An 11,884-nucleotide genomic window follows, 5' to 3' on the forward strand; every position below is an offset into this window, starting at 1 on the left:
GGGGACAAGTCATAGAGGACAGGCCATAGGGGCCCAGTTGGTTCCACAGGTAATGCTGTGGGATTGCTGGGAGCTCTGGGTTGTGCAGGGCACTGCATAGGCAAATCCTGGGTGGTCAGCTTTGTCCTTGAGCCTCCTAGGTGAAGAATGGCAGGGAAGAGGGTGGGGCTTATGAAAGCTACACATTTCCTGGTTCTAATGCTCAGCTGACTGTACAGAAACCACAGCAGCTGCTTCCGGCTGGAGGAGCTTAAGGCTGAAACCCCCAGGCTTTGTCCTTCCCCCCTAGAACTAACTACAGAAGCCAGCCTGGACTTCTTTACTTTTCAGCTGGGCCTGTGTACGCATCTCCCTTGTGCTGTGCTGGTGGCCATCTGCAACAGGCAGGGCTGTGAGAAGCTCTGGCCAAACATTCCATGCAGAGGAGGGAATGAGAGTCCCCACATTTCAAACAGACATAACGACGGATAGTCAGACAGACACACGAGCATGCTCGCCTCTTCCAGTACCTATGGACCCCACATTAGGGAAGTTATGTGAAATGATCCAATCTTGAAAAAGGATTTCTCCTCTCTGCATTTAGTTTATTAAAGCCCACTTCTGCGGTTATGAACAGCGCAGGCCAGCCCACGACGAAAGGAAAGGGAGGGGAAAGAAATGCATACCTGCCAATCTAATTTCCCCAGAGTTTCCTGGTGGCCCAGCAGTTATCCATTCCAGGGGAGCTGATAGCACGGCCAGGCAGAGAGCCGAGCAACTAAATTAGGGCTTGCTGAAGGCCACGGGCGAAGCAGAGGGACACAGAGTGGGCCACACTGAGCCATACTCCAGCTGCAGACCAGGAAGTCCTGCCAGCCAGCAGGCCCCATGGAGCCCTGACACTCACTCACTCACCATGTTCCGGGGATTGGACATGAGGAAGTGCTGTGCGACGTGGGCTGGCAGGAGATTGAAGAGGATCCTCTTATTGTCCAGCTTGACTCTCTCCATGTCACCCCGTTCCTCCTCCGCCTGGGGGTCAGAGGTCATGAATCCCAACCCTGCATGCCGCCCTCACCCTCCTACCATGATACCTTGATATAGGAAAGAAGGGCAGTGATAAATTAATGATAAAGGATCTACCAGTAAGCTTGCTTAGGGAACACTGAACACAAAGTAGACTGGAGCTGAAGGAGCCCTACCTCTTATTTCCCTGGAAGATGAGCACCACCCTAGGCAGGCTTGCTAGGAACTGCAGGAAACATCGTGTGCCTCTAACATAACTGAACTTCAGGATTGCTGGGAATATGTTCCTGCTAGAATTTAGTTCAGTAAGATTGTGGCCAACTAAGCCCTATCTCTGTATCAAAGAACACACCTTGATGATCCTGGCTCTCTCACCGAGAAGAGCATTAATCTGCCAGGCAGGATGACCTGGGGTAACAACTACTGGAAAAGAACATCATTGCTCTACATTAAAAGTAACTGCGCTCAGACTTGAAGTTTTCTGTCTCTGCTTAATTGTTCAAAGTATAACTTTATATGTGGAATGTTGAAGCCTATGACCTATATACACTGTTAAAAGTTTCATGGTTGGTTTCTCTTTGGGTGTTAGACAGAGCAGGATGTATGCTGTTAAAGAGCTTTTTCCTTATACTCTGGGTGTCTGGAGTAAATTCTCACGGGAGCAGGGGGTAGGGAGGTGAGGGGTGTAGCACACTGCTTCAACATCAGTGATCATCCATGCGGGGCTCTAGATGCATAGATGGTCCACATGAATTCTCTTCATCTTTCATACCAGACACAAGGACCAGAGCCTTAATGCAGGGGTGAGGGACTCACCACCCCACCATTGCAATTTTCAGTGTTTAACAATGGCTCCCTATTTCTAGGGTCTATTTCCCCAGATCCCATCTCTTGAACACCTCTTAGGAGCCTATGTGCCCACCCCAGACTGCACCAGCCCCAGACAGGCCTCTGATCTACCTTTCCCAGAACTTCTGTTGCCTCCACAAGAACTCGAATCCCACTGGCACTGAGATCAGAATGCTGGGCTGGGGTGGATCTAGGACCTCACCCCAATGAGTGGGTGCCCGTTATGAGTACATACTCTCTGAATCACAAGCAGGAGGTGAAGCCCTAAGGAGTAGACAAAAGGATGGCAGGAATAGCCAGTCCTAGCCTGCTTACCAAGAACTATGGCCCTACAATGCTAAGAAAAATATGTCAGGGCTAGCGGCATGTATGGGCCACCATGAGCCTCAAGGCATGCTATCAGTGGGGGCTAGTAGCATATCATATTCCATAGTTTTCAGACACAGAAGGTATTTCTGCTACAAAACTTGACCATTGCCAAGCAGGGCGGTGGTGCACACCCTTAATCCCAGCACTTAAGAGGCAGAGGCAGGTGGATCTATGAGTTTGAGGCCAGTCTTGTCTACAGAGCTAGTTCTAGGACAGCTAGGGCTACAAAGAGTAATCCTATCTTGAAAAACAAAAACAAAGAACTTGACCCTGTAAAGGATTTGGCTTGAGAAACAGTCTAGGTGTGTTTGTGTGTGTGTGTGTGTGTGTGTGTGTGTGTGTGTGTGTGTGTGTCTGTGTGTGTGTGTGTGACCATTTATGAACATGAAACTGGTGTGGCAGAAATGCCACCATAGTGCTTTTGATGCTTGTGGCCTGCCATAGAAGACATTCATTGGACAATCCATTTGGTGGGCAGTGATATACAGGACAGGGCAGACACATCTCTGTGCTACAGCATCTTGTCATCCATTTTTAGAGGCACTGTTCCTAGGGATGTATTTGTCAAAGGCTTGGGGGCGGGTTACCCTACTCTCTCTAGAGTTTATTTACCAGTTACATGGTTAGATTTCGGGTCATGATACCAAGAAGCAGTGATTCTGAGGAGCGTGGTGAAGAGAGAGGGTGCAATCTAAGAGGTGTGTGAGGAGCAGGGTGCATGGTGTGAAAGTCCAAGCCAGGTGCAGGAGCCCAAAGTGATTAAAAAACAAAAACAAAGCAAAACCCAAATCAATGAATTAGTATACTCTAGCAGAAAGGGGAAGGTTGTAGCGGATAGAAACACAAGAAAGACACCCTTGGGCCTCAGACTCCAGGTCTAACCAGAAGGGGCACTGGCCATCACTGTCCAGACAGGCTGGAGCTCGCTCTGCAAACAGCAGGACATGGCCACTGACAATTCTGAAGGGGACTCAGGGTCCATGACCTCTGCTGGAGGAAAGAGAACAACATCAGAGAGTTGGGCACACTTCTGCCCCGGGGGTGGCTCTCCGGCAGCAGGTTTCCCATGGGGTGAGTCTGTCACTTGCTTGGGTGTCTCACAGGCCAGTACCCCCTGACTTCCAGCCTCAATCTTTTCATCCCCCATTCCCGTCAACATGACATTGTAAACGCCCTCCTCACCGTGGAAAATGTATTACTGATTATATTTAACATGCTACATACTAATTACCCCGAAGGAAAGCTTTTAAAGGGTAGGATTAAGAGGAAAGACATATTTAAAAAAAAAAAAAAAAACAACAGCTTGTTTGTATTAATGGCACAACAATATTTATCCTCCCCCAAATAATTATTGTCACTATCGATAATACTTCAATAAAAACAACATAATTGAATATCCTTTGCTTAAAAAATAAAACACTCTTTAACAGTCCATGACTTAAGGGAGAGGGGATAGTAAAACACAGAATAGGAAAACATAGGGGCCAATACTGGAGTTGGAAAGATTCCGGCACGGAGTGGGATGGGGGATGGACCAATGCAGTGTTGGCAAAGGTTTAACCAAAACAAATGGCAAGTGAATGATCTATACCAAAACCTATGATCCTACAACCCAAGGAATAAGCTCAATCAGAGGTGACAGCAGCAGACCATGGGGAGATCCTCGGGTTAAAGGTTTAAGTGTGGGCAGGAGATGGAGAGAAGGCGGTTATTAGTTGTTTTGTTTGATTTTTGAGAGACAGGGTCTCTCTATATAGTCCTGGCTGTCCTGGAGCTCACCATGTAGGCCAGGATGGCCTTGAACTCACAGAGATCTGCCTAGCACTGCCTCGCAAGGGCTGGGATTAAAAGTGTGCACCACTACACCCAACCTGGCACAAAAGTGTAAGATATGTTTTCAAAGAGAAGTCAAAACTTCCTTTATGGTTAATCATTAATATGCTTGTGCACATACGTGAAACTTCTAAAGACTAAAAACAGGCTTTTAAAAATTGAACTAAAATGAAAACTACTCCTGGCTTAGCGCGCTGCATTCAAAGACTTTGTTCTGGGTTCTGCGTATACCAACTTTTGGATTTAAGGACTTCTGGGGTCTTTGTCCTTCCCACATTAACACGTGTTAATAACTCCATAATAATAACTCCATGCTCAGGCCAAAATCTCACTGACAAATGTTCATCCTACTTGAAGCAGTTATTTTTATAAAGCAATCAGGATTTGGCTTATGACATTTTTTGACAAGATGAAAATCCACTGAAATTCTCTTAAGATTTTTCAGTCGAATTTTTAAGGAATAGCTTACTGGGTGACACATTATTCTTGTCAGCAAGGTCACAGGAGATACACACTGAATTGTTCCTGAAATGTGCTCTCAGCACTTCTTCAGAAAGCATCCCCTCCCTACTCATGTGCATTACATTTCGGAATTTGTTGACCAGGCACACCCGCCAACCACGATGTAGCATTTCCGAGGAGGTCAGAACTGGTGTGCTTGTAATTTTGGATGAAGAACAGAACAAGTAATACCCCAACCTGGCACCTCCCTAGATTGCTGACATGCGCAAGGGCTGACGTCACCTTCACCCTGACAAAACAGTCTCAATCAGAGAGCACCAGCAACCCCACCCCCCAAAACCAGTGCCTGAACAGCGTGCTCCTCATGATGGATCAGCTTACACAGCTGCTCCATCCTTCATCCTCCACCGTGATTCTTCGGAGGGTCGCAGGGTACCTGCCAAGAGTTTGACCACCACTTCACACTTCAGTAGCAGGGCAACATATTATGTGACTTTCATACAGTCACTAGAAAGGCACTTTCGAAGGTCCTCTTCCTCTGAGCCACTAGTATGTTTCTCTGGAGACACCTCCAACTCTGGAAGCCATCTCTTCTAGAGGAAACCCAGGGAAGGAAATGAACTATCCCTGTACACTATTTGGCTGCTTTTAGGGCAACCTGATACAAACTAGAGTCATCTGAAAGGAGGGAACCTCAATGAGAAAATGCTCCCATAAGATCCAGCTATAAGGCATTTTCTTACTTGGGGATTGATGGGAGAGGACCCGGCCCATTTTAGGTGGTGCCATCCCTAGGCTGGTGGTCCTATAAGAAAGCTACCTGAGTGAGTCATGGAGAGGAAGCCAGTACACAGCATACACATGCACACACGCACACACGCACACACGCACACACACACACACACACACACACACACACACACACCACAGCACAGCTTGGTTTCTGGTTCACATATAGAATCACCTCCTTGCCCCCAAGTGGGCAGATCAGAGGGAGTGGTGTATTCACAATGAGGCACAGGGGACCTGCATAAATCTGCAGATAAGTCCTGGCCAGTATAGGGTCGGAGCAGGCGTCACACAAATGGTTATAAGAACAGCTCTAACCTTCCTTCTTTGGTAACTGTCACTTAAGCCAGGGAAGACTGTAAAACACACACCTCTGCACACATAAAGGCCACAGTAAGAGAACAGGGATCAGACGGGGCTTCCAACTCTCCATGCCGTCAGAGCCTCTTAGAGCAGGCAGGCAGGGTTGCAACCGCTGTCTAGATAAATCCCCCTTTGATGCCATACCAAGAGGGGCCCGGAGGCCATGTGAGCCCTCTCGCCCCTGACACACTCCAATATTCTCCTTCCTCTCTGGAAGTTCTGGGGGTAGATATTCTTAATATTCTCCACTGATTTCCAGGTACCAATAGGCAGTAGATGTGCCTCCCTTAAAGACAAGGGAGATCATAGCTCACTCTTGGCTGGAGCTACAAAGGACTGAGGAAGCACTGGTGTGCTCTGACCTGGTGTCTGGAGGACCGTGATGGTGGGAACCATAGTCACCGCCACAGACACGTAGTAGGAAGAGGAATGAACCTTGGCTAGTCAATGCTACTGACACACGCTGGGTATGTTACTTACTGTAGCACAACACAGCCTATCTAAATACCAGGTTCACAGAACTTGATCAGTAACAACAATGCTGAGTTTATAGCTAGCTGTCCTGTCAAGGCTTTGTTGGGTGGGATAGGGTTCTAGACTGTAGGATCAGAGTCAAATTCTGGTGCACACTCATTTCTGTTCTGAGTCGTTTCCATGAGAAGTCTGACTTAATCAAGATTTACAAAAAAACAAAAACAAACAAACAAACAAAAACCCCACTTAACAGCTGCCAGAAACATAGTATTTAGGAGCACACAGCACACAGGGACAGTGCACTGAGTGTCAAGAAACTTACTAGGATTCAAGCCACAAAAGTAGATTCTTTGACCACAACATTGAATTTTGAAGTAACTAACTACATGATGTCGGCAGAAACTTCCAGAGTAAAAAGCACACTCCTTGTTGGGTAAGGGAACGGAGAGGAAAATCAGAGAATACTTTGGGGTGAGTGAGCATGAAGCTATGCTGCATGCCAGCCTGCCCCACTACACCACGTGACAGCATTCCCAGAACCCCCGACAGCAACCTGGGCACATCTCTAACAGGGAGCAGAGCACCTATCTTAGAAGGACAAGCCTCTCTCAAGACACCTTTAAAAGGAGATAAAATCACAATAAATTGAGCTATGAGCAATCACAAGAATTTAAAGTCGGGTTCCAAAAACACTAAAGGAAAAGCAAGGGACGCCATGGCCAACTGTACGTCAACCAAGGGCGCTTGACCTGGAAGCAATGAACTCCCAAAACCACTGCGGAAAGCAATGGAAGCCCAGAGGGCTGCATGTTTGTTTAGGAAACTTGAATTTTAGCTTAACATCTCTTCAGTTAAGCAACAAATAAAATAACGGGGTCCAGAAGTCAGTCTATTTCATTCCACCTAATCCTTACAGAAGAACCAACTCTACCAAAGTCTCGGAGAAAACCACTGAGCCTGGAAGGCCTGCCCCCTGTCCTGTCCTCACTCCCATGTGGTTTGCTCCCAGGGGTCCTGTGTCTGGGGGCAGGGGGAGGCACAACCCAGTCCTCAGTGGGATGCTGCGGAGAGGGTGTAGGGCCTGTAAGAGGTGGGGCTTGGGCCTGGTGAGATGGCTCAGTGGGTAGAGATGTTTGCTGCCCATGCCTGGCAAAAGAACCAATGGGGGGGGGGATGGAAGGAGAAAACTCTCTTCCAGCCTCCATATGTGTGTGGTGACACGCTCACTGCGCCCCCTCCCCATACACATCACATACAGCACGGTGAGAAGAGTGGCAACGTTTTAAAAGGTGGGGCCCACTGTGAGATAATCAGAAATCATTTGCCCACACACAGCCCTGGCACAAACCTGTGCCAACCGGAAACTATGAGCCACAGCATTTCAGAATCCCAAGAGAAGGACCTTAAGTATTGTGATGCAAAGTCCCCACTACTGTCACGCCTGTGCCAGAAAGCGTGGTCAAGAACCTGTGAACCGAAGTAAGAAGCACACAACACAACACGGTCTGACTTAGTTCTACTGATGGGGATTCAGTGTGTGCCAAGACCGATCCGCAGGCAACAGTCCTCAGAGTTAGTGACGGCTCCAGCAAGGTGGGACTTTGCCTCGGATTGTTTACTGGCTAACAAACAAACTAAGTGCATCAGTACAAATCAATGTATTAGAACTGTTGGTCACAATAATTATATCTACTGAATTCAGTGAAAATAATGTTGGTTGCTGGGCAGAGCACACCTTTAACCCTAACACTTGGGAGGCAGAGGGAGGTGGGTCTCTGAGTTCGAGGCCAGCCTGGTCTACAGAGTGAACTCCAGGACAGCCAGGGCTACGCAGAAAAATCCTGGCTTGAAAAAGAAAATAATGTTGGGGTAAAATTATGCTAAAAGCCAGAGAATGTCACCGAGGGCAAAGCAAAGCCTGTTTGTTTATGCAGGGTTGTGTAGTCAACGTGGTATCCAAAAATAATTAACCCGGCTAGTGTTTGTCCGGACAATGAGGCAATAGTCTGAGGTGATCTCGTGTCTCTGTGACTGAGGGCAAACAGACAAAGTCCTGAAAGTTCCATGTTTTGCTGGGGTTATGGGAAAGCAAGGTGACATTTCTTGTTGAATGTCTATGGGGGAAAAAATGTGTCAGTGTGTTCCATTTAGCCACCCTTCCACCATGACACTATCGCATGAAGACTACATGTGAGGGAATGCATTTGTGCCCTGCACTTCCTGAAGGGCCCCTATGTGATGAATGGTGGGAGGGAGTGTGGCTGGATGGGAAGTCATGTGAGTCAATAACACTTAACTACTGCATTTAACAACACATGTCGGAATTTAATAATCAAAGCCAAGAGAAGGCCATGGCGATCCCTACAAGAAAAATATCTACAAAGGGATGACCACTGCCCCCCTCCGAAGGAATTCGTAGTCAGGCCTGATTTCCACTCGCTTCGACTGTACAGCCAACTGGATACCCTAGCAAACAGCCTTACAGATCCCCACCTCATTGTGCCAAGAGTCCTGGCCTTCCTGCCTCATCCTGTGTACATTATTCTCTAGGACATACAAGGTTGCTATGAGACCTGAACCCCAACGGTGACGGCAGGGTTAGTGGAGCAGAGCAGGCAGCCAGCTGGGTTACAGTGGACGGACAGTCGAGTAGAACAAAGACCACGATCGATGCTACCACTGCCATAGACTCTCTTCCCATCACCTGGCATGACTCGGGCAAAATGCAATTGGCCAGGCCTCCTTTCCAGGAACTGGCGAACGACGTCACTGGGGCATCCCCCACCTGGACGCAACGAACCAATAGGCTCCTTGATTCCTGCTTCTGGGTGAGGTGGGTTAATGGTAAGTGCATCAAGAACTGGCCACCCAACAGGGTTCCGGACCTGTAGCCCAGGGACAGAGCCACCTGTACAACCAAGTCAGGATTTGTCCTCATGGCAGGTCTGGGGACAGGTTGCCAAGAAGAGGAACTGGACTTATTTTGAGCAACTCGGGTTGGGATTCTCTCTCCATTATAACGCTAGCCAGAGAATTTGGTCAGCAACCAGAACAACAAGAAGCTGTTGGAATCTGTGACAATGATGATTTGATGCCACGCCCAGCCCTTGTCATTCCTGCTGCTGCTGCTGGTGCCGCCACCGCCGCTGCCAACCAGTCTCTGTCCTTCCGCTGTATAGTCTGCTCTTCAACTCAGGCCCAAGAAAAGGGGCACATCAGTAGGCTGTCCCATTCCACCAAGTGCACCCGAGCTGGTCACGACAGTCACCCAGCTTCCCTCAAGAGTCCTATCTACAGAGGGAGCCTTTGTGTCCTAGTCACTGGCTTCTCCCGACTGTCCTCTGGCCTTACCTATCTGGCATCTGGGCCCTGACTCTGAGCTGGGACCCTTCGGCCTTGGCTGCACAGTGGAAATCCCGAGTTGAAGATGTTCCTGCTTAGGCCTCACACACTGCTCACAGAGCCTGACCAGATGGCACACAGTCTGCAGCTATAGCCTGCCTCGGTTGCTTACCCAAGGCCACTATCTGACGCTAGCAGGTCCCTTTGTGGCCCCTGTTTTCTCATGTGTTTCTCAATATTTTCTCATTTCTCATCACATCCATCTCGGGCAGCTCTGCTCTGATAACGGGGAAAGTCCACCGCTTGGAAGGCCAAGGGCTGTTCTGAACGCATGCTAATCAGAAGGCTAGCAACTGAACACACATGTTAATCAGAAGGCTAGCTCTAGCTGCTGAGTCTCAGGCTCATCGGGCTGTCCTCCCTCCTTTTTAGGCAAGAAAAGTCTCTCCTGGGACAACTGGCTGCTGGAGAAACCTCTGTAAGTTCAGCAGATGAGAGCTGAGCCTGGGCAAGCCACTCAGATGTTTAACTCCCTCAATTCTCCACACCTGGGAGGAAAATGCTGGCAACTGCACCCCAGGAGCAGGGATCGCCACCCCACCATGAACACTAGTAAACCTCACTGTGCTCCAAAGGGGTTTTGCAGACACAGGCTCAAATAAGCTCTCCTCGGTTGGCACTTGCCTCACACTTGAATGGAAAGCTAAGTATGGGCTAGGCGACCCCTGCCTGGTGCCCAGATTGTTCGGGCCTGAGCCCAGCTCACATCCCTGCTAATCTCTGATGCCTCCACAGTAGCGGCCCTCCCACCTCTCCTGTCAGAAATACCCAGAAAATTACTAGGTCTTGGGTGAGCAGAACGAAGCTCGACATGTTCAATTTTCCAAGAACCCTCATGGAACCCCAGCCACTCTAACTTCAGTCCCCAGCCATGCATTCTGCAGCCTTCTGTCCAGCCATCCCATGGGTGCCAGACCTAGAACTCAAGCCTCCAAGGAAGACTGCTTCGGTGTGCCATGTAGCCAGTGAGTGCTTCTGCTAACTTCCCCGCGGGCATCCCATGTCCCAAGAGACAGAGGGCTCAACTTACCTGTGCCGCCCAGAGGTAGTCCAGACGTAGTCTGACGTCCACTTGCCTGGCGTGCAGGGCCAGCGTGCATGAGAACAGCAGGATAGCCATGATTGGCTCATAGCTGCGCCCAGAGAGGGCACCACCCCTGGAGAGGTGGAAGGGAAACCCCATCAGTGTTGGCTTCCAGGCAAGGCATGGCCATCAAACCCTAGGTCTGGGCAGAGAGCCATCTCAGCATATTGAAGCCTACAAACAGCTTGTGGGCCTGACCCCAGACCTGACTCTCATCTTAGCCAGAAGGTAGAGGTTTTGCTAGACTAAGGACTAAAGGGAGATAGAAAAGTTGCCAACCTAGAAAAAGTGATAATTTGGTTCACATTGACTTGTTAGCTTGTGCGCACATGGCCATGTGTTGTGTGTGTGTGTGTGTGTGTGTGTGTCTGTGTGTCTGTGTGTGTGTATCTGTGTCTAAATTCATGTGTCTATTAAAGAGATAGAGAAGGGAGAAAGCACTGTGACTACAGTGTTAACAATTGAGAAAATGATTAATAATAACTAATTAATGCAAATTATCAGAGGAGCATGATAATTAACATCACCCTGTCTAGAGTTCTTCCAAGGAGTGCCACACTCACCCAACCTTGGTGTATCCACTGAGCTCCAGGACAAGGATGTAGGAAGTAGTCAGTCCAGAGAGCAGGATCATCTTTGGCAAGGAGGACACCCGCAGGAATATGGCTAGTGGGAGGGTGCCCACCAGGCAGCAGAGCAGGGCATGGTGTGCAGACTCACAGGGCAGGGCAGGCAGCACAGTGCGCCGGCCACCCGCTGCGAGGACCACTAGGGAACTGTTGGACTGAGAGCTCCAGGCCCAGGGCAGGCAGCCCACCTGGGAAGCAAATGCAAGAAGAGTTAGGAAGGCCCAGGCAAAGCAAGGCAGTCCCGAGGAATGTCCAAGTGTCCCAGGCTCACTGACACCCTGGTATTCTGTAGTTGCCACTCTCCTGCCTCTGATACCACCAGCCAGGCTTCAGACTACCTTTGCTGCTGCAGCCTGCAAAGGCCCCAGCTTTCTGTAGTGAGAGCTGGGGGCAAGCAAGGTGAACCAGGTAGTGCTAGCCCCTGGCTGGTCTCCAAGGCAGACAACCCCATCCTGTGTTACAGCTCCTTCCCCTCCTCCCACCCCAGCTCTGTCTCCCACCTCAGCTCTGTCTCCCACCCCAGCTCTGTCTCCCACCCCAGCTCTGTCTCCCACCCCAGCTCTGTCTCCCACCCCAGCTCTGTCTCCCATCCCAGCTCTGTCTCCCACCTCAGCTCTGTCTCCCA

General features: G+C 49.3%; 1 protein-coding gene across 1 annotated transcript in view; it reads right to left on the reverse strand.

Moving 5' to 3' along the window:
• Adcy1 (adenylate cyclase 1) overlaps positions 1-11,884 on the reverse strand; it is a 115,245-nt gene that overhangs the window by 17,133 nt on the left and 86,228 nt on the right. Inside the window, exons 13-15 of the mRNA XM_021210804.2 lie at positions 11,194-11,447; positions 10,577-10,703; positions 895-1,011 (exon numbers count right to left, since the gene is read on the reverse strand). Coding sequence (XP_021066463.1) covers positions 895-1,011; positions 10,577-10,703; positions 11,194-11,447 — 498 coding nt within the window. The remainder of the gene's footprint in view (positions 1-894; positions 1,012-10,576; positions 10,704-11,193; positions 11,448-11,884) is intronic.

The sequence above is a fragment of the Mus pahari genome, chromosome 13 (genome assembly GCF_900095145.1).
Source record: "Mus pahari chromosome 13, PAHARI_EIJ_v1.1, whole genome shotgun sequence".
Lineage (NCBI taxonomy): Eukaryota > Metazoa > Chordata > Mammalia > Rodentia > Muridae > Mus > Mus pahari.